Here is a 24,590-nt window from a genome sequence, read left to right on the forward strand (position 1 = left end):
CAGCTCTCCCCGGTGCGCTAACCCGCGCGTGCGGCTTTCGTTCCGTTCCAGTCAGACTCGGAGTCAGCCTCAGCCTTGAACTAACGCCCGGGAAAGGTAAAGACCAGCGAGAAGTTGACGACGGCGTGAAGTCTGTCGGTCGCCGTGGGGAGCGGATCGGGGGCGGTCCCCGAGGACGGAGTGAGAGGTGAGAAGCCGCAGCAGGCGCCTTCCTGACGGAGGACCGCGCGGGGACGACTTGAGAAGGCGGCGGGCGCAACCCGTTGTGGCGGTGTGGCCCGGGCGCGGGGCGGCGGCGGGGCCCGGGAGAAGCGCCGAGGAGGTGGGGCGGCCTGGGCTCGGTGCTCGCCGAGGGGAGGGAGCGAGCCGGGAGCGCGGGCAGGTGTTCGTTTCCGCGGGGCGGGCGGGAACGGGGGGGCCTGTGGAAAATCGCGCCGGGGACGATGAGGTGCCTTAGAACACACGTTTTCGCGAGCTCGGGGAGGAAAGAGGAGGTTTTAACTTTGTCGGTGGTGAATTAGGGGGAAAAAAAAAAAGTCAAAAATGTGACCTGAGGTTTGTCAGGGAGCTGTCAGCGTAGGAGGTGGTGTCAGGGACTCAGGAGCCACGGCGGCCTCCCGTGCGGGGTTTTACGGACGATTCCGTCCTCCTGACAGCTTGGGAGCCTCGGTGTGTCCGGCGCGGTCCTGGGGGCTGGGGAGGGACCGGTGGAACCTGCACGTAGGCGGTGTCGGGAAACCTGTGGCGGGGGGCGTGGGGGGCGTTGAGTCGCGTTTTGGAAACCCCCTTTTGAGGGGGGACGCGTGAGCGGGGACTGACTCCGGCGAGGGAGGGAACCGTGTGAACACGCGGGGAGGGCCGGCGAGCTCCCGAGACAGAAGTGTGTGCTCGCTGAGCCCGGAGGGACTGGAGAGGGCACGGGCAGCCGGCGGGAGCCGCACGGGAGGCCTGAAGGGGACCGTCGGCTTCGCTCCGCGCGTGCTGGGCGCCACCGAAGGCGTCTGCGCGAGAGGGGCGGGGCCGAGCGCCACCGAAGGAGTCTGCGCGAGAGGGGCGGGGCCGGGCGCCGCCGAAGGCGTCTGCGCGAGAGGGGCGGGGCCGAGCGCCACCGAAGGCGTCTGCGCGAGAGGGGCGGGGCCGAGCACACTTGGACGGGCTGGCGGGTCGGCCGGTGGGGGGCCGGAGGGACAGCCTCCCGCACCCGTGCAGCCTTGGTGTGTACGCGGCACTGGCTCGGAGGGCCTAGGGAGTCTAAGACAGTTTCTGGACGCCGTGCTAAGCAGTCTGGATGTCACTTTGTTTTCAGGTATATGCGGATGGTGAAAATCTGTTTATGGAGCACTATGTGTTGGGCACTTTTATAAGCACTTTACATGGGGACCTACTGTAATCCGAAGCTGTGCGGTTTGCACTACTAACAAGAGAAGTGGAGCACCGAGATGCTGAGTGTCCTGCCCGAGGCTTCGTGTCTAGTAAGTGGAACCCGGAGTCCTGGCCCTGGTGATGGAGGAGAGCTGCAGAGACTGCCCTCCTTACTTGTTGCCCAGAATGACCGAGAACTGACATACAAGGGCCTAAGGCTTCCAAAACTCCTGAAAAAGTAGTGCGACCTCCATGTTAATGACCCGTTTCTCCAGCTGCCTCCTCTAAAGGTTAGTATGTCACCAAATTTTGAGTTATTGCATCTTCTTAGGCTTCAGTATGTTTCATTCTTCCTCTCCCCCTTGTCCGGTGCCATCCTTCTGACCCTTTATTTTGCTTTATCATTTTCATCTACTTTCTATCCATCTCTTCTCTCTGCCTCCTCTAGAAAAAAATATGTGAAGGCAAAGGAGGAAACTAGGTATAAGGGACAAATATTAAAGATCTAAGTTTCCGAGGATATGGTTGTTCCATTCCCCTTCCATCTTTGTTCCAGCTCCCAAGAGTGAGAGCTTAGGGGTCACATAGCCCAAAGACCCTGACCTGCCTGGGGACCCAGCGTCTATGGGGAGCCTCTTCCATTGCCACCCACAAACATCTTCTGTACCCATCACTTATTGATTCCCACCTCTCCCAATGAAAAATTTCCTTCCTTTGAAAAATGTTCCTATAGGGGTGCTTGGGTGGCTCAGTCGGTTAAACAGCTGCCTTCGGCTCAGGTCATGATCCCAGGGTGCTGGGATCGAGTCCCGCATCAGGCTTCCTACGCAGTGGGGAGCCTGCTTCTCCCTTTGCCTGCCGCTCCCCCTACTTGTGCTCTCTGTCAAATAAATAAATAAAATCTTTAAAAAAAAATGAAAAAGGTTCCTATAGTTTCTACCTCTGCCCCAGTCCCGTTCTCCCACTTTGAGCCGCCCGTCCCCGCCATGCTGCACCTTTGACTCTCCACACCTTTCTTTTCAGTGGTCATATAAACACACTCATGCCAGACTGTTCATTGGCCAGATCAACACCTTGCTCAAACCTCCTTTGTTTTGCCTACCTCCACTTTAGAGGCTGGAAGAGTATTTATTTTTTCAGCCTCCTTTGCTACTGGCCTCCATATAACGCAGCTGTGGTCAGTGAGATGTAAGCTGAAGTTTGCTGAGGGGCTTCTGGGACAACCTTTCTTGATAAAAGGCACAGATGTGCTGGTGCTTCCCACCCCCATTCTTCCTACCTTGAATGCACATACTTTACCTGAAGCAGAGCAGCCATCATGTGACCGTGGTGGAAAAGCCATGGAACTAAAGACATTGAATTAATTTTGTCTTTGAAACGATGCCACCCACCTCCAGATTTGTTATGTGAGGAAAAAAAAAATCCCTGCTTGCTTGTAAGCCTTGTTAACTGGGCTTTCCAGTATTTGTAGCCATAAAGCTCTTCTGATAGATACACCCGCTCTCCATGCTGGTCTCCCTCTAGTTATCTTTCTCAGTGTCTCCTTTCTCAGGCAAGCGAATGAGTCCTTTTCAGCCTTTAACTCACTCTTCAACCCACTAATATTTAACAGAGGTTATCAGTAACCAAAACCAAAGGCCATTTTTAATTATCTTACTTTAACCCTCCATGGCATATGAAAATACTAACTATTCTTACCTTATGTGAAATTCTTTTACTTTTGTGCCACCATCTTCTAATTTTTCCTTTTGCGTTTCATTTTCATTTTGGTTGCTGTTTCCTCTCAGCTCTCACTGGTTCCCAGTATTTGTTATATTTATAGGTTTATAGCATTTTAGAGCTAATAGGGATCCTGGAGACCTTCTAAATTCAAAATCCCTCATTTACCAAATAAGGACACTGTGACCTGGTGAAAATAGGTGACTTGTCCAAGTTAGTGGCAGATCAGGACTACATACCAAGTCTTTGGGCTGTCCAGTTTAGCACTCTCACCTTTTCTCTCCAGTGTGAAGTCTCTGATATCCAAAGAAGATCTACAGTAAGATACAATAGAACTTACCTTCAGCATGAATCGTCATTGTTTAGAACATTAGCTATTTAAACCTTCTGGTGTAAAGGAATGTTTTACATTCTGAATTAAGATCTATTTTATATGGTTTCTTTGTGGTGGTATTATCTGATAGAGAAACTTCAACTTCAACTAAAAGATTCCTACAATCATTACATTTATTAGGTTTCTATGTTACATGACTTATCTGATTATCACCGAAGAGTTAATCCTGGTGAAGGGTTCAATGAAAAAACTCAGGTATGAGTTCTCTGATGTCGTGTAAGGTTTGTACTCCGACTGAAGGCTTTCCCACATTCGTTACACTGATAGGGTTTCTCTCCTGTATGAGTTCTCTGATGCACTATAAGGGATGAATTTTTAATGAAGGCTTTTCCACACTGATCACATTCATAGGGTTTTTCACCAGTATGAATTCTTTGATGTTCAATAAGGTATGCACTCTGGCTGAAGGCCTTTCCACATTCGTTGCATTCATAAGGTTTCTCTCCAGTATGAATAACCTGATGTACAGTAAGGGAAGATCGCCCAGTGAAATGTTTTCCACATACCATACATTCATAAGGTTTCTCTCCAGTATGAATTCTCCGATGTTGAGTAAGAGATGAATTCTTGCTGAAAGCTTTTCCACACTGATTACATTCAAAAGGTTTTACTCCAGAGTGAAGTCTCTGGTGTTCTATAAGGTATGTACTTTGGCTAAAGGATTTCCCACATTTGTTACATTTGTAGGGTTTTTCTCCAGTGTGATTTCGTTGATGCAGAGTTAGGGTTGAGCTTTTACTAAAGGCTTTTCCACATTCACTACACTCATAGGGTTTTTCTCCAGTATGACTTCTCTGATGTACAATAAGGTGCATGCTCTGACTAAAGGCTTTCCCACATTCATTGCACTCATAGGGTTTTTCTCCTGTGTGAGTTCTCTGATGAACTGTAAGATTCATGCTTTGGGTAAAAGCTTTCCCACATTCGTTACATTTGTATGGTTTCTCTCCAGTATGAATCCTTTCATGTTGAATAAGGGATGAATTCTTACGGAAAGCTTTTCCACACTCTTTACACTGATAGGGTTTCTCTCCAGTGTGAGTTCTTTGATGAACAGTAAGGTTCATGCTCTGGCTGAAGGTTTTCCCACATTCGTTACATTTGTAGGGTTTCTCTCCAGTATGAATTCTTTGATGTACAGTAAGGGAGGAGCGTTCAATGAAGTGCTTCCCACATACATTACACTTATAGGGTTTCTCCCCAGTATGAATCCTCTGGTGCTTAAGAAGAGATGAGCTCTGGCTGAAGGTTTTCCCGCATTCATTACATTCATAGATTTTCTTTCCTACAAACATACTCTGAGTTTTAATTAATTCAGAATTCTGTTTAGTGTCTTCTCCATGTGAATTCTGATTATGGGGCCTTTGTCCCACAGGAATACTTTGTTGTATATCAAGGATTGACCCCTGACTGGAACATCTTTCAAATTCACGACCTCCACGTGCCCTCCTCTCAGGGAGGGTTTCCTTATGAGTAACGGCCGCTCGGCGCAGATGTCTGTCCTGGTTTTTCTGTTGCCCGTCTAACCAATTATCAGGTTCCCAGGCTTCCCCTAAAGAAGAAGGCCAGAGACCTTCCCTTTCCATCATTACCCCATAGGATAAATATTCAGTAATGCTGGGCTTTGTAGTTGATTCTTTGGTTTCAAGTCTTGTCTCCCAGTCTGAAAAATATAAAAATTCAAATACACATCGGTTTCTGTGCTGGAAGACAAAAAACTGTCTAAGGTGGGAATGAGAGAAAGAAACTGAGAATAACCGTGGGGCACTTGTGAGAGCTTTCAAAGATGTCCCTACAATGAGGAAGAAAACCAGAAGGGAGGGAAAGAACAGTGAACCAGTTCATAAATAACAGGAGAACTAGAGGAGGCAGTAAGCAGAGAAAAGAGTAAGCCTGTGTATGCAGGAGGGATGGACACTGAAATCACTGACCTTTGGACAAGGCTGAATAATGAAGATGGAATGAAGGGAAAATATACAGACAAGCTGGGATCGGGGGAGGCAGATCAGAAAGCCTGGTATTCCCACCAGCAGTTTCTTCTCCCCTGCAATGCTGCCTCTAATTCTGACACTAAATCTTTGTACAACACCACAGTGTGACACCATGAAAGATTGTTGGCTCTGGAATCAGACACACTTGGGTTTAAACCCTGACTGTTAACTTACCCTCTTAACTAGTTGTTTCTCTGGGTTTTAGTTTTCACAGACCTAAAATAAAGATAAAAATAATCTGATGAGGATTAAGTAAGATAATGCATATAAACTACCCTTCAGGAATATGCTTGTTTGGAACATAAAATACCACAACCTACTTGAAACTTAAGGGAGGATGACACAATCTAAAGGTTCACCCTACCACCAACTTTCAACAGGCTGTACGTTTCTCATTCTCTTTAGGTAAGAGGGTCCTACAGGGCCCTACCATTTCCTACGAAATACCCATTCGTTAGAGATGTGAACTGCCCTCATTCAAAGATAAATGATACACAGAAAGTAACAAATTTGGAAACTATGTAGAGGTTCAAGAAAAAAAATTTTAAAGTAATAGGCAGGGAGAGGCAAAGCAGGATCTGTTGAGCTGCTTGAGATGGGGCTGAAGGAAGGACCTTGTGACCACTCTGACTTTATTTTATCAGATCCCCCTTCTTATCCTAGACAAAGTGGCTGGGGGTGGGGGCCGGGCAATGAGAGGCAGAGGACAGAAAACTACAATCTGAGAATCAGCTGTCAGCTTGATCAAAATTACCAGAGCCAAGATCAACACTGAACCACAAACCAAAGGCCTGTGAGCAGGAGGCTTTACTGTGAAGCATGAGGTATGCATTAACCGGACCACCTCCTTGCAACCTGACCTGCTTATGTAAAAAAAGAGAAAAAGTGGAAAGCCACACAGGCTCCTCTTCTAAAGCCACCAGGTAACCCCAGAAAGGACCTATCCAATTGAGTGTGAATATCAACAGGTAACACATGAACTGGAGGCTACCTCCTGTCCTGTCACTATATCACATCCAACTGTGCAACCAAAGCTCTACCCAATAAACAACATAAAGGGCAAAGGAGGAGCCATTCACACTGTTAGACAAATATAAACTCAAGACAGAACTGCCCTCATTCAAAGATAAATGATACACAGAAAGTAACAAATTTGGAAACTATGTAGAGGTTCAAGAAATAAAATTTTAAAATAATAAAAACAGGAGAATGAGGAAAAAAACATAAAAACCACCTGGAAAATAAACACTGGGAGAATAATGAAATGCTTCCAGTCATCAAAAGGCGTCAAAAAGGAAGTAAACAAAAACAGTGACATACTGGAAGGAGATCTTTGCAACACACAGCCCATACAGGAGGACTAGAACCTAGATCTGGAAAACAGTGTCGTGGAACACTAAGCCCACCAGAAAAATGGGCAAAAGACTTGAATAGGCACTTAAGAAAAGGAAACGGTGGTGGTGAGTAAACAAGCAAAGATACCCAATCTCAGCAGTAACCAGGAGAAGGGAGATTAAAACTCGAATGAGTAACATCCACCTGAATAAAAAAATAAAAAAGTGCAGACTGATAGCTTCAGATTTTAGAAAGATGTGCTGTAATGCAAACTTTCACATACTGCTGGTGGAGATGTAATTTGGTTCCGGTGTTTGAAAAAGTTTACCACCACCTAGTAATGTAGAACAGGCACACAGACTGTGATTTAGCAAACCCACTAGTAGGTACATACACTTAGGGAATCTGCTTTGCAAAGGTACACCACAATTCATAATTTTAAAGGTAACATCGTGCACAAGAGCAAAAAACTGGAAACAACCCAATTGCTACCAACAACAGAATGGATAACTAAGTTGTGAAATATTTATAACAACAGGATAACTGAAAACAGTGAATGTTAAGGATGTCATGTTTGTGTCTCCCCAAAACTCACGTGTTGAAGCGTAATCCCCAATGAGATAACTTTAGGGGGAGAACCTTTGGAAGTCATTAAGTCATGAAGGTAAAGCCCTTATAAGAAGTGACAGATGACAGAGCTTGCTTCCCCTCTCTCTGCTCTCTACCATGTGCAGATGCAGTGTGAAGGCAGCTGTCCATGAAGCAGGAGGAGAGCCCTCACCAGGAAGCCAACCATGCTGGCCCCCCCATCTCAGACTTCCAGCCTCCAGAACTATGAGAAATAGATGTCTGATGTTAGAGCTACCAAGTCTATGGTGTTCTGTGATAGCAGCCCGAACCAACAGAGAACATTAACTAAAACTACGTAGAATAATCAGAATTAATAAATAATTTAAGCAAAGTCACACAAAAATATATATAGTAAGAGGCCATTTAGATAAAGTTTAAAAACAGGCTAAGTGTATTGTTTAGAGATTCCTTTATGGATGGCAATACTGTAAGGAAAAGCAAGGAAAGAGAATTATCACAAATGTGGGAAGAATGGTTATGTCTTGGGTAAGAGGATGTGAATGAGAAGGCTCAAACAAAGCATTTCTAAGATACAAGCAACGGGGGCGCCTGTGTGGCTCAGTCGTTGAGCGTCTGCCTTCAGCTCAGGTCATGATCCCAGGGTCCTGGGATCGAGCCCCGCATCGGGCTCCCTGCTCAGCGGGAAGCCTGCTTCTCCCTCTCCCACTCCCCCTGCTTGTGTTCCCTCCCTGTCAAATAAATAAATAAAATCTTAAAAGAAAAAAAAAGATACAAGCAACGTTCTGTTTCCGAATCTGGGTTCTAGTGTCTGGGTGTTTGCTTTCCTTATTATTTGTTCATCTTTATCATCGTGAACTATAAAGAAAAGCAGTATGGCATAATGGTTAAGACAACTGTGGAGCCAGGCTACCTGGCTCCACTTAGCTGTGTGACCTTGGGCCTGTCTGTGTTCCTGTTTCCTCATCTGTTAAATGGCACCTATTGTATAAGTGTTGATGTAAGAACAAAAATTAGTTAATACTTATAAAGAGCTTAGAATATGTAGATTTTTGCTAAATAGTATATGTATTTTAGATATTCTTCTGTATATATGACATTTCTTAAATTGAGAACAATAAAATATTTGCTATTTTGGAAAATATTAACAATTTTAAGTTGAAACATCACTATGTACTAAAGAAAAGAGACTTAGTATATCTTCATGGAATTTGGAGATCTAATTTAAAAGTTAATTCTGGAGATTTGCTGCAGGAAATGAAAAATGGATTACCAACAATTTTTTTAAAACCTGACTGAAGTGATCCCTCCGGGTACATGGGATGCCAAAAACAGGGAAGCCATGTCTACAAGGGATTGAGGAAAGACCAATGTGACTCAAGAATTGCACATGGCCAGTACTCTATACATGTGTAGAGAAAACCAAAACACATTCTTAAATATGAAAGATTTAGTAATTATAGAACTCCTATGCCATTCCTGAAATACTACTTAGATAGTCGATTTGAACAAAGGATTTATCCAGGAGTTCCAGAATGCTCGCTATTAGGAATCTATTAATATATTAGTGGGACATGGGAAAAAGGACCTGTGACCAACCCAAGGGATGCTTCAGAAGTATTTGATAATATCCAATGTTGGATCCTGACTCAAAAACAAAATTATAAGCAGTGTACCAAGCATACACATAAAACTCTAGAATTCACACTAGCAACAGAATCAAAGAAAGGATGCTTACTATTTAATATTGTTCCCAAAGTGTGACCAGTACATTAGACAACTTAGAGGGGAGGAAATTTTACTTTTCTCAGATCACATGACTGTCTCCCTGGAAAACATAAAAGTGTTCGGGTAGCTGTACTCAGTGAAGTGTTGAAGGGCTGGGACCGGAGCACTAAGGATCAAAAACTATAGCTCTTCTAGGATTGGATGAGGTTTCAGATGCTTTTTATTTTGCTATCTCATTAAACAAGGACCCTGTAACGTGCACAGCAATGTGCCTGGCCAGGATAAGGGTTCATTGATTGTTAGCTGTTATCATTACCCTTATTATTTTGTGTTAAACAATATACAGCCCCCTCTTCCTTTTTTCCTAAACAGGACTTTGGAGTGATAGCCCATTCTCCCTTTTTGTCTTAGAATGTCTAGTTATAGGATTTATATAATTTTGGTACTCATCAGGCCATGAACAAGAGCCCCCAGGACTGAGGCATCTGGGAGAACACAGATCCTTCAGTCTTTATGGCTGACACTGGCCATAGTAGAGGCCAAGAGCCTGCAGAGAATTGGGGTGGGTACAGCTCTCGGGCAGCAGGTCCTGCTCTTCCTATGGCAAGTCGATTTATTTCTTTTTGTCTTTCTTCAATCCCCTGTGTAGTAGGTAAGTTACTCCTTCCACTCCACCACTTATTCACCTGACTGGACTTCCGACTTAACACTCTTGCTGCTGTACAGTGCATTCTCCATATAGCAGCCAGACGGATCCTCTGAACATGAAATATCTCTTTAAGAAATATCTATTGAGCCAGGTGCTGATTAGGGTGCTAGCAATGAACAAAACACATTTCTACCCTTAAGGAACTTATATTTCCATGAGAGCAAGAAGGGCAATCAACATAATAAGTAAAATACTTAGAATGTAAGTGGCATACCTTATGGAAAAAATAAAAGCAAGAAAATGGAAATAGGGAACATGATGGGTGAGGGGAATGGTTTGTAATTTTACAGTCTTCAGGAAAGGCCACAATGAAAAGGTGATATTGAAGCCAAGACTTGAGGGGGTGAGGAGAGGGAGTCACAGGACTATCAAAGGGAGAGCATCCCACACAGAAGGAAATACCAGTGCTGAGGCCCCGAGGCAGATGTGGGCCTGCCCTGTGTAAGGATCAGTGAACTGTGGATACTTCTATATTTATTATGGTCTTTTAGATTAGTTTTCCTACTAATGGAGGCAAAGATGTGTCTGTACTATACATGAGGGAGGCTCAGGTTAGCATGAAGGTAAATAGGGACTCTGTAACAATATATAAATTCTGTGTGTATGTGTACATGTATGTTAACATACACACGTGCACACAGACACAAGTAGTCACCCAGTACATTTCTGAGAATGATACAAAAGTCGTGTATAAAACACAAATAATAGGTTTCTGTGTTTGGGGTAGTAAAGGGTGGCTTCCTGGAGAGCTTAAAATGTTACAGAATCCCTAACTATCTTATTTTATAGACATAATCTTTGGTAATAGATTTTAATACTTTGCAAATGTTCTTGTTTGTATCCTTCATGACTACTTCACCAACAGATTTAAGTCTAATGACCACTGACTAGAGGGTAAAAATTCACTGCTTTCCACGTTACTAATAATTCCCATCTCTATTTCAACATTAACAAGTTTACTAGCAATAATGCTGTCTCTAACAGAACTTCTATCTCTACGTTTTCTACTCAGCTTTTATAAAATAGAGGCAAAATCTAATGAAGCATTCAAGGACTGTACACATGAAAACCTTAGTACAGAAAAAGAAAACAATCATCCAGGGCGCCTGGGTGGCTCAGTCGGTTGAGCATCCAACTCTTGATTTTGGCTCAGGTCATGATCTCGGTTGTGGGATTGAGCCTGTGTCGGGCTCTGCGCTGAGCATGGAGCCTGCTTAAGATTCTCTCTTTCCCTCTGCCCCTCCCCTCGTCCCTCCCCCCACAAGCTCACAAACACACTCTCTCTCTGTCTAAAAAGAAAGAAAGAGAGGAAGGAAGGAAGAAAACAATCATCTAAAAGAAAAATTGGGCCAGGATGTAGAGGTTCTATTTTTGCTAGATGTACTTGGAAATAAGAAGTCACAGCAAGGCAGGGAAAGAAAGTTATAACTTTTTTGTTTCAGAATTAGCATTAAACTTGAAGGCAGAAACAAAACAAGAAACCTGTGTTCAACTTCGGGCATGTCATTCCCCCTCTGAACCCATCTGTCCCACTGAGGGGCGCTGGCAGTACCTACCCCATAGGATGCTTATGAGGAGTGAGTCATGATGGCTGGAGAAGAGCTGAGCACAGCACTCAGTCCTCCACGCTTTCTTGTCTTGGTTTTGAACAGAAGAAGACTAAATGGTAGCTTAATCTGGCAGTTACATCGAAGAAAATCTGGAAAAAACAAGACCTGGAGTTAGCACACCACCAATTTTCCGGGCTTCATCCTCTGGCTCCACTTTTCTCGGTCTTAGGTTTCTCCTCTCTGCTCCCGTAAATACACTTGAGTCTCTTCGCTGGTAAACAAACCAGAGGCACTCGACCTCTGACTTGTCTCAGCTCTTGCCCTATCTTCCTTTTCCTCTAAAGTGAACCCTGTTGAAACAACTGTCTGTAATGTCTTTACTTGTTTGCTTCTTTACTCATCTACCCACAGCACATTTCCCTCTGCACCAAGAGTGCTCTTCCTCAGGCCACATCCTAGCGTCCTTCTGGCTAAGGCCAACAGCACCCTCCAGTTCTTGGTTGGCATGCAATACTCTCCCACTGCTTCTCTCTTCCCTTGGCTCTCCCTACATTCTCTTCTCCTCCTTTGACAACTCTTTCTGTCCTCTTCACTGGGGCATCTTTGGCCCCAAGTCAATCTTACTGTCCTTTAGGGTTCCATCCTTGCTGCTTTGCCCTTCTCATTCCCTCTCCCTGATAATTAATAATACTCATTGATATGAATGTCACGGATAGGATTATAACTTTCAAATCTGTATTTTCACCTAATGTCTAAAAATTCTACTTGATGTCATTCAATATTCATTTAACAAACATATATTAAATACCTACTCTGGCAGGCAACGTGCCAGGCAGGGTTATAAAGCAGTTAGCTCAATCATGACAATTCAGTGAGCCTGCACACTGGTGGCTGGACAGACATTCAGAGAGACAAGGCAAATATAATGTGAACTGCAATCATAAACAAATGAAGAATCTTTAGATTTAGCCCAGTGGAGAAGCCTGAAGACCAGTAAAGAAGATAGAGGAAAACCCAGGATCAAGAATATATGTGTTCACCTCTGCTGCCTCCAGAAAACCCACCAAAATGACAGTGGGATAATTAAAAAGTCATATATAAACCTACTAAAATAATCTAGAGAATAAGGGAAAAAATGCTGCATACATATACCAAAAAACAAAACAAACAAAAAATATTCTCATACAGACAAAATAAATTAATGCATGCATTAAAAAATATTGCTGTTAAGAAAGAAGGAACACTCAGAATGAAAAGAAGGCTCATAGAAATTTAAAAATATAATAGAAATAAATTTTTTTCAGAGAAGGACTGAAAGACTTTAAGGAATTTATTTAAGAAATATTATTAAGAAATAATATTAAGAAATATTAAGAAAGAAAAATTCCTTTAAGGAATTTATTTAAGAAATAAATTTAAGGAAATCTTTACATCTCCTGGCACTCTTCCCTTCAAACAAGACCATGCAGTCGACCACAGGGTCTTTGCACCTGCTGTTCCCTGGACCCAAAATGGTCTACATGGCCTATCACTTTGTGAATTATCTGTTCAACATCCACCTTCAAGGAGAGGCCCTCTCTGATCACTCCCTCTAAAATAAAGCTTCTGTTAACTGATCCAGTTCCCTTATTCTGCTTGCTTTTTCCACATAGCACTAGGACTCTACACTATTCATTCCCTTCCTTTCCTTTCCCTTCTCCCTCCATGCTTGCTTTCTTTATTAATTTATTTTTCCCCCACTAGACTATAAGCTCTAAGGGGAAACTGCCCGTCTTGTTTATTGCTATAGCCACAGTGCTAGGAACAGAGCCTAGTGCTCACAAAATGTTTGTTGAATAAAAAGATTATTTACATAAGAATAAATACAGATAGCAATAGTAGGGCGCCTGGGTGGCTCAGTTGGTTAAGCGACTGCCTTTGGCTCAGGTCATGATCCTGGAGTCCCTGGATCGAGTCCCGCATCGGGCTCCCTGCTCGTCGAGGAGCGTGCTTCTCCCTTTAACCCTCCCCCCTCTCATGTACTCTCTCTCTCATTCTCGCTCTCTCAAATAAATAAATCTTTAAAAAAAAAATTGCAATAATAATCAAACCACAGAATCTATAGTAAAGGCAATTAAAGCTACCTTAAGGGATCATTTTATACCTAATAAATTACCATTAAAAGGCATAAAGATATCCAAAGTTGTGCAATGTCTACAAGAGCCATAAAAAATACATCTTTTGACCCAGTGATTCTTGTAAAATCCTGTTCTTTAGAAACCTTATTAGAAACTAGCAGCAATGTTCGTAAGATTCTTTTTTTCCTGTCAATATGTTCTTTTACTGATTTCTTTTATTGCTTTATACTTAGGTAGTTATACACTATTCAGAGATAAAAATATGTGCCTAATATCTCTTTAATTTAAAAGATGTGTTAGAAGAAATGGTGATCAGTGCTTTCATATTGAGTAGAAAATATAAGGCTGTAAAGTGTATTTTTTCAGAGGAAATTCAGCGATAACCTCTAACAGAAATTTCATTTGTGAGGGGGATTAGGGGATTAGAAACTGGTTAACAAAGATTCAGAGGCATTAAATGCTTAGAGTAGAATGGGATGAAGACTGAAAGTTTAGGAATGAAAAAGGGAATGCATAAAACATGAGGTTACTAGTGAAAATAACAAGGCTAAAGTCTTCTTCATTTGTTTTTAAATGAAGACTATAAAACATGTATACAAGTTTGCAACTCAGGGAGAAAACATTAGTTTCCTTTAAGAAAGCTGACAAAGGTTTAAATGAATGAGGGAAAGAAAGCCATGGATAGAGGTTATGGCCGACAGGAGAGACTCGTGAAACAGGAAAGAGAATATAAAGTGGAGGAAGACAGAAAGACAGGGATTCAAAATACAGATGAAGACAGAAAAGCAATAATAACTGGTAACATTTACTGATATTCACAGCAATTAATAAGTGCTACAAATGTAGTAACTCATTTAATCCTCCTACACTATTACTTCCCTCCATGGTGAGGACTTTTGCAAGACAGAGGGAGGAGCGGTGACATGAGTAATGCAGAGGCCTTTGAGAGAATATATGTTGGGGGGTGCAGGTCTCTCCAGGAGACCCAGGGGGGTCCGCGGGGATTTCTCCCAAGTGGACACACTCAGGTAACAAGTACCTGCTGCCTGATCTGTACCTGGAGAGAGGCCCACTGGAAGTCCTTTTGTCATCCAGCTCAGTTCTTCGAGTTCCAGCTGAGAAATCACATTTGGTTTGGAAAGCTGATGCCCTGCTCGGGAGGAGAGCCACTAAATGTGGGTTCTGAACTGAGTATAACAACCACTCCCGGTACCTGTCCTTGTCCCTTCCCCGTCAGGCCTTCGGAAGGTTCTGTTTTCCATTCCATGTCCAGAGAGGACACCAAGCAACCACCCTAAAACAATGACCTATCACATCAGGATAGCAAGTGCGAATTCTTGAATTTCCGCGGTTGTACAAGGTGTCAGTAGGTAGGGAAAGATGTCAGTAGGGAGGTTTTGAGTTAGAATGAGAGGTCCTTACCCTGTGAAACCAAGTCCCTGTAGTTCTTCAGCATCACTGTCCCATACAAGTTCCTCTGAGCAGAATCTAGACAAATCCACTCCTCCCAAGTGCAATCCATAGACACATCCCTGAATGTCACTGACTCCTGAAACTATAAATTCCTGCTCAGAGGATTATGCCAATAAAACCTCCTGAGGGAAGTGAAAACAAACAAAAACAAGCAGCATTAAAAGGGAAGGATAAAGAGATCAGTGTGAGAAAAGTGTCTTATCTGCCTAAAGAAACTAAACAAAAATGTACATTATCATGAAATAATCAGAGATAAATGTAATAATAGAAAGTGCTTTGGGGCACCTGGGTGGCTCAGTCGGTTGAGCATCTGACTCTTGATTTCGGCTCAGGTCATGATCTCAAGGTCCCGAGGGCGTGGAGGGCATGGAGCCTGCTTAAGATTTCTCTCTCTCCCTCTGCCTCGTCCTCCCCCCCCATCATATGCTCTCTCTCAAATAATTAAATAAATGAGTAAATAAAAAGAAAGTGCTTTGACATGTAAGGACAGGAAGAGGAGCTATTAGAGAGTAATAGGGAAGGCTGCTCTAGATTACCACTGGAGAAGAGTAGGTACTGTTCTCACGGCCTCCCATTTACCCCATTGGTGAAGGAGGGATGGCGCGCCTTACAGAGCACAAGATGACTGAACACACGACACCCAGCACCAGACAGAAGAGACTGACAGCAGTTTACCAGTCACATATTCTCATAGCCTGGGCAAGCCTACCCACCATGCAGGGCCACTCAGGGACTGCACTGGTAAACCAGCAGGGGCTGCAGGAAGCAGGCTTTGTAGTGACGAGAGTGAGGGGACCCTTGGTTACCATGGGAAGATGCAGTCGGCTTGTTTGAATAATTTCATGGGCTGGGAGGGAGGCAAAAGCCATTAGCTTGAGGACTGGGAGGGCTGCACCCGGTCTGGCTGATAGGAGGGCTAGCTAGTAGGGTGCTTTTCCTGCTGGGCTGGGGCAGGGAGACCAGGGGAGCTCACAGCCAGATCTTTGGAGCCCTGCGAGGCTCAGCGTTGTCAAGGCGGCACATGGAATTTCAGGCTTTACAATATAGGCGGAGTCCCAGGTAATGGAGGGAAAGCACGTACAAACAGGATACATGCAGAATATGGTTAAGAGGACCAAGAAAACACCCAGCTTGACCTGAGAGTGGCATTTTGAATTTACAAGCCCATTTCAGCATTGTTCTTCTAGCCCTCAGACTAGAAAGTAAAACACAGTAGGTATTCAGTATCTGTTTAATGAGTGTGATGGTTAATTTTATGTGTCAGCTTGACTGGACTAAGGTATGCCCAGATAGCTGGTATAGTGTTGCTATTTCTAGGTGTTTCTGTGAGGGTGCTCCCAGTGAGTCAGGAGACCGAGAAAAGATCAGCCCGCAGCAATGTGGGAAGGCATCATCCAATCCATTGAGGGCCCAAATAGAACAAAAAGGCTGAGGAAGGACAAATATGCTGGCTCTGCTTGAGCTGCGGCAGCCCTCAGACAGTGCTCTTAGCTCTTGAGCCTTCAGACTCGGACCAGGACTTACCCCTCAGTCCCGGATCTCAGGCCTCTGGGTTCTCTTTCTTTGAAGAAGCCTGACTAGTACAAGGAGGGAGCACTGATTGAGTGCTCACAGTTATACTGAGTTTTGCACTAATAGGAGAGTCACACACCTCACCTCATTTAATCCATATGACAACCTGCTAAATTGTTAGCACTAAAGTCATCATTTTACAGAGGAGGAATCTGAGGATCAGAATGGCTAAATAACTTCTCCACGATCACACAGCTGGGACTCAAACCCAAGGCCATCTATCTCCTGGTGTTGTGAGAGGAAAAGGCCAAGAAAAGAACCCTTGCAGCCAACCCCCATCAGAGCAAGTGAGTGTGGGCTGGGGGGTGGGAGGAGGGAAGGAGATTCAGGACTGAAGGTCCAGGAGGAAGGAGTGGGTCAGACAGAATGATGACTGAAAGGAGAGCTGCTGGTTGGAAAATGAGCTAATTTCAGCAGAGTGATGAAGGCAGAAGTCAGCTTACAGTGGGTAAAAGGCTAAATGGAAGATAAGGAATCAGAAGCAGCTGTGAAATTACTTCAGCCTTATGTGGAAAAGATAAGAGAGGACGATATGGAAAGAAGTAAGGACAAGGAAATGGGGATAAAGCCATGGAAGAGGCTTTCATTTAAGGACAGAGAGCGCTGTGCTATATAAGTGGGCAAAGGGGAGAAACGTAATGGAGAGAAAAGGCCTGGATACCAGGGATGGGATGAAGCCCACGCTCAAGAAATATGTGTATTTTACATCCTGCTTGCTGTGAACTTCTAGAAAAAGTGTTAGCACTGAGGCAGAGTTCATTCTCTTTCTGCCTCATTATTTTTTGCTAATATTTATTTAATCAACATATCAACATAATGTGAAAAATCACAAATATTGTCAAGAAATGTAAAGGTAGCTTCTAGTAGGACATAATTATATGGCTGAATTTCCATTTTATGAAAGGAAAAAAAGGAACCAAGAAAAATCAGTTTAACAAATGTAAAGAAAGGAAACAAGAAAGCATAATAAACATAAATCCTTAAATAATCAGAAAAAGACATGATACTTGTATAACAACATATGTGAATGAGTTGACTTTCTCTACTAAAAGACAAAAACTCTAAAATTGGTTTCAAATCTAGCATATACAAGCACAAACCAGAATGTTAAAAAGTAAGGGGGGGAGGGCGGGTAGAGACAAGATATATCAGGCCAGTGTAAATAAAAAGAAAGCAAGGAGAAAAGAAAAAAGAAGAAACTGCGAGGAGAACATATGAATATCAGATAAGGTAGAATGTATGTGGAAACAAAGCATAAGCCCCTTCTTTGGGAAAAAAGGTAGCAGAAATAGGATATTCTCTTTCCAAAAATTAATCCACTTTGTTTTTTCAATAAATTGCCTTGTTAGAATATATTGAGCAAAATTAAAAACCCAGATTCAGACTCCTGTGGGCTGTATGCCAGTCTTCCCCACTTCCCTGGATCCTCGTGGGCTTCAGTGCAGAGCTTGTCTCTATTATGAAACATCCTGTGGCCCCCTGAGCTATAGAAGGGCTCTTGAAGACTGATTTAGAGAAGTACAGAAGAGCACTTTCAAAGGCTAATGTGAAACTTAATGATACTGTTCACAAAACGTATTTGTTGTTAATCTCTATTGTCCATAAAACATATTTGTCGTTTATCCCTTCAGAGGTTTTTCCCTTTTGCCTTTCCACTTAGTATGGTCTTTTCTCTCCAGCGCTACATTAAAAGCACAGGGTAATTCATGGTGTTTGAAATAAGCAGCTTCATGGGTTTGTCTCGTTTGTGCAAAAAGTTTTCTTAAACCTAAAGACATGGGTTTTTTGGTATTGTTATCCTTTGAAAAGGTTGAGGATCAAATGGAATAAATTGGGATATTTTAAATGATCAAAGTATAATTTATAAAGAAGGTATGACGGTGATGGACTTTGAGGCACCACAGCAACACAATGTCTTCAGATATAATTCTTAGCAATCTGATTTTTATTTTATTTTTTTAAGATTTACTTATTTGAGAGAGAGGGAGGGAGCACACGCACGACTGTGAGAGTTGGGGAGGGTGCAGATGCAGAGGGAGAGAATCTTAAGCAGACTCCCTGCTGAGCACGGAACCCAACATGGGGCTCAATCCCACAACACTGAGATCATGACCTGAGCCAAAACCAAGAGTTGGGTGCTTAACTGACTGAGCCACCCAGGCGCCCCAGCAATCCAGTTTTTTTTTTTTTTAAATCTCAATTGTGTTTAAATCACAATCACAATAGCAACAAAAAACGAAACACCTCAGAATACACTTAATATGAATATGCAAGATCCTTGTGATCAAACTTAACAAAAGCCATTATGAAGGATCTGAATAAAATGAAGGGTAGTTTTTTTATTCATTAGGAAGAATAAACACTGTAAAAGATGGTAGTCTTCCTCATATTGATATAGATTTAATGGAATTCAAATTGGAATTGCATACTTTTTAACTGTTACTGTTGGAACTTGATAATAGTTAATAAAATTTAACTATAAGGATAAATGTAAAAGAAAGGTACAGTAGGGGTGCCTGCGTGGCTCAGGTGGTTAAGCGACTACCTTCGGCTCAGGTCATGATCCTGGAGTCCCGGGATCGAGTCCCGCATCGGGCTCCCTGCTGAGCATTTCCAACCTATGGGGAAGCAGATTATTCAGGAGACTACATCGGTTGGAATGCCATGTCCTCTGGGGTGCCACTCTGGCTCTGCCCAGCTAAAAGAGATGTCACACTCCACCAGGCCGCCCTGCTGTGTGGCCTTCACAGCAGCTAACAATGTCCTCAGTAATTATTTCTTCTCTGCTGCCTCCCGTTTCTGTAAGACAGGATCTAGGAGAAAGGAACCTAGCCTGTCTCACTGCCATCTTCCCAGCGTCCAGAATACTGCCTAACACATGGTAGGCAGGTGCTCAGTCCCTGCTTAGTGAACGGATGGATGATGAAATGCTACACCACGTTGTTAAATGAAGTTAGATTCCGACCTCACTTATATATGATAAATTCTAGATAGTTCAAGGATGTCAATTTAAAATAATAAAACTAATAGAAAATGTAGAAAAATATTTATATAATCTTAGGGTACAGAAGGCCTTTCATAGCATGATTCCAAAGCCAAACAAAGGAAAAGGAAAGTTAACTGCATAAAACTTCAAAACTTACACGTAGCAGAAGAGGTTATAAACAGATTTAAGAGAAATGACAGAGAATAAATAATATTGGTGATTTATGGCAAAGGATTAATGTCCACACTGCATAAAAGGCTTCTTTTATATACAAACCACCCAGTATAAAACTGGGCAAGGATGTAAACAGATATTTAAAAGGCCAGAAGAATGTATGTCCATGCTTATTTCTGAGGGTTTAAGACCTGCAAATATATATTATAGTCTTAAAAAAATTTTTTATGATGACACAGCTAGTATGTATATTCAGAAAAAGAAGATATAATTTAAAAGCAAACACAAGTCCTACTTGGGCGATTCATAGTCCCATGACCAGCCTAAAAAGGAAAGATGGAAAAAGGGGAACAGCTCTAGGTCCAGGTGTCAAGGTCATCCAAAACAAAGACTGAGGAACTGTTCCAGGTTAAGGGAGGCTAAGGAGACGTGACAGCTGAATGCCAGCTGTGATCCGGATTGGGTCCTGCACCAGATAAAGGACCCAGTTTGTGGCAAAATATGTGTAAGGTTTGTAGGTTAACTAACAGTACTGCGTCCACGTAAGTGTCCTCATTTGGTAATTGTATTCTGGTGATGTAAAACGAGAGCTTGTTTTTAGGAAACACATACTGAAGTATTTAGAAATCAAACCAGTGATTGCCTGGGGTGGGGGTTGTGGACTGGAAGGGGGTGACGACACTTTCTGGGGTAAGGAAAATGTTCTATAGCTTGATTGGGGTGGCGATTATGTTAGTGCATAAATTTGTCAAAACTCAATGAATTATATGCTTAAAATGGGTTATCTTATGTAAAATTACACCTGGGAAAAAAGCTGATTTAAAAAATTAACACTACTTTAACTAAATAAAATAAAATCAAGGCTCCTGATAGCCAAACCACAACCTTCATCAACCAAAATCTTCTGAATGCTCCCCCTTTAAACCTTCTTTTCTGGAAACTCCCTCTTTCTTCTATTTTTGTGAGTTATGTTGCCTTTTATAACTGAGCTGATAATACTAAGGAGAGAAAGTAGTACAAACAGAAATCACAACAGTTAGTACTTGTCTTCATGTAGCCTTCTTTAAACTGGTTCTGTTGATAAATAAACCAGTGACATAGCTGAGAGAACCCTAATACATGATCTTATGAATAGAGAAAACACGACGAGTCCCGTGGGATAGCAGACAAAGTTAAATAAGCCTAACCTTAAAAAACAAAACAAAACTCAGGGTCTCCTGGGGCCAAGTCCCCCTGATACCTTCTTTTTCCAGAGGAGCAACAACTCCAGGTTCTAGTAAAAACTAGCAAATTCCATTTTCTTTTCTTTTTTTAAAAAAGATTTTATTCATTCATTCATTCATTTGAGAGAAGGAGAGGGAGAAGTAGACTCCCCACTGAGCAAGGAGCCCAATACCGGGCTTGATCCCAGGACCCTGGGATCATGACCTGAGCCCAAGGCAGACACTTAACCAACTGAGCCACCCAGGCGCCCCTAGCAGGTTCCGTTTTCAAGCCATCTCTCAGGGCAAAAAACCCCTGGGCTCCTCACTACTTTTACACTGCATGAATTTCTTTAGCTGATGGACACTGCTTCTTTCTTGGAACATGCCTTATCAAAATTCTTCCTCATCCCCCACCCCCATGCCTACCACCCAACCAGAAGCACAAACTCCTCCTTCCTGGAACTTGACCCCAAACTTTATATCTGATTCCCTCTCATCGCCAGTCACTGCTACATTTGCTCCACCTCTAAAACTAAAATACCAAGCTAGAATAATGTTAAGAATGCCTTACTGAGTACCTCTAACATTCTAGTAACCATGCTGGGCACTTTTTACATATGTTATTTCACTTGAACTTTCAACAAACCTATAAAGTATGTATTATTAAACGAAATAAGCCATGTGAAATGCTTACTAATGTCATGTAGGTGGCAAACACTCAGTTAATGCTGTTATTTCTATCATCACCATGAGGAACTTCAGGGAAGTCAGGTTACTTACCCAAGACAATGCAGCTATAAATGCTAGAGTCAGGATTTAAACTCAGGACACTTTAACTCCATTATAGCAAATCTTCTCCAGTTATCCCTATCTAACCCTACTTCTCCTGGTTGCCACAAGTCTTGGAACACTGACAATCTGAGTACCTGGCCATACTTGTTCTTATTATCATGTTCACATATAATTATCATGACTGTATCTTGTAGAGCTATAACCTCTCTTATGTTCCCCGAGGGTCCATAAACCCTGTAAGCACCCAGATCATCTTTCATATGATTTTTATTCCTTTGATGATGCTTGAATGGCACCAAAAGTTCAGGAGGCCAGGGCTCCCAGCTGAATAAGGAAGTAGGCTGCTGAGGACAGAGCTGAGGGACAGTAAGGGGGGCTGTATGGGAAATATCCAACATTCCGAGATCTCAGTAGCCCCATCCTCTGCAGTGAAGCCCACATACGGTACAGGAATAAGTGCTAAGGAGTAAGGGAGAGTGTTCAGTGAGAAATATGAGCTCACCGGAGCTGCCAGTGGCAGAGGCCCAATAGCCATTGCCTTCCCTTTCCTTCCTGCACGGTCCTTCCTAGGGGATGGGCAGGATCCAGAGGAGGCAGAGCTGACGGAAGGAAAAGAAGCCATGAGAAATGAGACTCCTGCAACAACAACAAATAAAATACCCACAGATCAACCAAATAAGAAATGCATGGTACCTACCTAAGGAAAACTGTATTTTTTATTCATGAAGTTTATTTTGCTAAGCTTATTTAGATATATAAAGGATGAACAGAGAGACATACCATATTCCTGGATAGGCTGTCACAATATCTAAGTTGTCACTTCTTTGAAATTAATTTATAAACTTAGCACATTCCTAACCAAGTTATACCTAAGTAATAGTATTTTAAAGATAATGATGGAAAAGATCTTATTTTAAGTTAATTGTGTCATTTAACAATAGCCAGGAAACATTTGAAAGGGAAGAGTGGTGAGGGAGAACCTGCCCACCAGATATCATAAAGCTACAATAATTAGAACATAGTGTGATGGAACAGGCTGAGTCATTGATTCACCAGATACAGTGCTGACCACCTACTGTGTACCTGGCACCATTCCTAGGGGAGAGGGTAAATACAGCCATAAACAAAACAGATAAACAAGTTCTCCATGCCCTCATGGATTATAGTCTAGCAGAGAAAAGGATCAGTAGAACAAATTAAAATCCTACCAACACAAACAATTCAGAAAACATTTTGTATGTAAGAATTCAGGATATGAAAAAGTGACATTTCACATCAGTGAAAAAAGAATGAATTAGTAACTTGGAACAAGGACTTACCATTTGGAAAAGAATAAAAATTTGCACATTAAATCAATTAAAGTACTAGAAGAAACTGCAGATGAACGGTTTTTGTGGTAATGGGATGGAAGTCCCCCTAACAGTGATGTCAAACACCCAAACGTGAAGGGATGGTTTTCATGTCTAACCATGTAAAAATGTAACATTTCTGCCTAGTAAGAAAACGCTGTATCAGATACAGAATTTAAAAACAAAACTCAAAATTGCATAAAATATTCATAAGTGTTCAAAACATACATTTAAACAACCCTATTGCTCCACCTCACAGGAAGTTGGAGAATAGGAACACCCAGACTTGGTGTGGGTCCATTAGGCACCCTTATATTGCAAATGTTTATAAACGACTACTTTTCTGGAGTAAGATGGAAGGGTATCAAGTCTTACAGTATGACCCAGAAATTTCATCTGAAGAGACTTAAAGAATGAGACAGGAATGCAAAGATGTGTGTAGCCAAATGGTCTATATGGTTTATAACATGAGGGGAAAAAAAAAACAAACCTGAGAAGGAATGTGAAGGCCTAAAGGGAGGATTGAATATGGCACAGACATACTTTTTCTCACGCTCTTTAAAATGACAATTGTTTTTCAAATATTAATGTTTTTTTAAAAAGTTTATTCTCTACCTGGTTCGAGTGGTACTTACACCAGATAAAAACATTTGTAAAAAATCATGGAGCTTAATATTTGTGCACTTTAAACCCTTTCCAAATGTATTTCAAAGCTCAGTTTTAAAAGTAAATGGAGAAAAGGACACTAATGTCCACATCTTTGTGTAAAAACAAAGCCTTTCTCTGTTTATACGCCGACGTGCAGATTTTGAGAGTTTTCAGATAATTTTTTTTTTAATGCTCCTCTGAAATTTCTAGTTTTCCTATAGTGAACTTATTCTTTTTGGGGGGCTGGGGGAAGCGGAGAAAAAATTGCTTTAAAAAAAAAAAAAGAGTCCTGAAATAGAAACCTGCACGGGGTCGAACTCCCCATTCTTAGATGGATCAAGGGGAGTCCACGCCAGCGCCGCTCGGAATCGGAGATCACAGAGGGCGCGTCCGCCGGACGAGGCGGACACAAAGGGCAGGTGCTGGAGCCCCGAGACCGCGCACCAGGTGCAGCACCCCCCGAGACTTCCGAAGCGCGGCCCGGGGAAAGCCCGCGGCGGGGAGGAACCCAGGATCTGAGCGACTCCCAGAGCCCTCGGGCCCGGGGCCGCCGCACCACGTCCCCCGCCCTCGCCGCTCCCGACAGGTGGCGGCCCTCAGCTCTCGGGGTTCCCACCCGGCCGGGCTCCCGGGGCGAGAGAGGGCGCACCTGGAGCGAGCGGCCCGGCGCCGCGCGGGGACGGAGGAGGACGCGGCCCCCAGCCCATCCACCGCTGGCCCCGCCCCTCAGGGGCCTCGCCCGGCCGTCCGGGCCTCCTCCTGCCTGGGCCTTCGCCTGGCGCCAACCCGATGCGGTGCGTCTTACCGCGGCCCAGCACTCACCCTCTCCCGGCTGGAGCGGGAGCAACCCGTGCGGACGCAGCCCTGCCCGGCGCCTACGCCCTGGGCGCCAGACTAC

The 24,590-nt window shown here is 43.1% G+C and overlaps 1 protein-coding gene and 1 long non-coding RNA gene across 2 annotated transcripts; one reads left to right on the forward strand and one right to left on the reverse strand.

The window, feature by feature from the left end:
* The first annotated feature begins 31 nt into the window (after nt 1–31).
* On the forward strand, nt 32–8,531 carry LOC118528013 (uncharacterized). The gene is made up of 3 exons (XR_004913400.2): nt 32–187; nt 1,307–1,652; nt 7,536–8,531. It is a non-coding gene; the product is annotated as an uncharacterized LOC118528013 (long non-coding RNA).
* Nucleotides 3,571–24,545, reverse strand: ZFP2 (ZFP2 zinc finger protein). Its single transcript, XM_078067666.1, has 5 exons — nt 24,342–24,545; nt 22,198–22,294; nt 14,916–15,088; nt 11,383–11,525; nt 3,571–5,138 (listed from the first exon to the last, which is right to left on the reverse strand). Exon 5 carries the CDS (start codon nt 5,062–5,064, stop codon nt 3,667–3,669), a length of 1,398 nt encoding a protein of 465 aa, XP_077923792.1. The 5' UTR covers nt 5,065–5,138; nt 11,383–11,525; nt 14,916–15,088; nt 22,198–22,294; nt 24,342–24,545; the 3' UTR covers nt 3,571–3,666.
* Nucleotides 24,546–24,590: the final 45 nt, after the last annotated feature.

Source organism: Halichoerus grypus, chromosome 2 (genome assembly GCF_964656455.1).
Source record: "Halichoerus grypus chromosome 2, mHalGry1.hap1.1, whole genome shotgun sequence".
Taxonomy (NCBI): Eukaryota; Metazoa; Chordata; class Mammalia; order Carnivora; family Phocidae; genus Halichoerus; species Halichoerus grypus.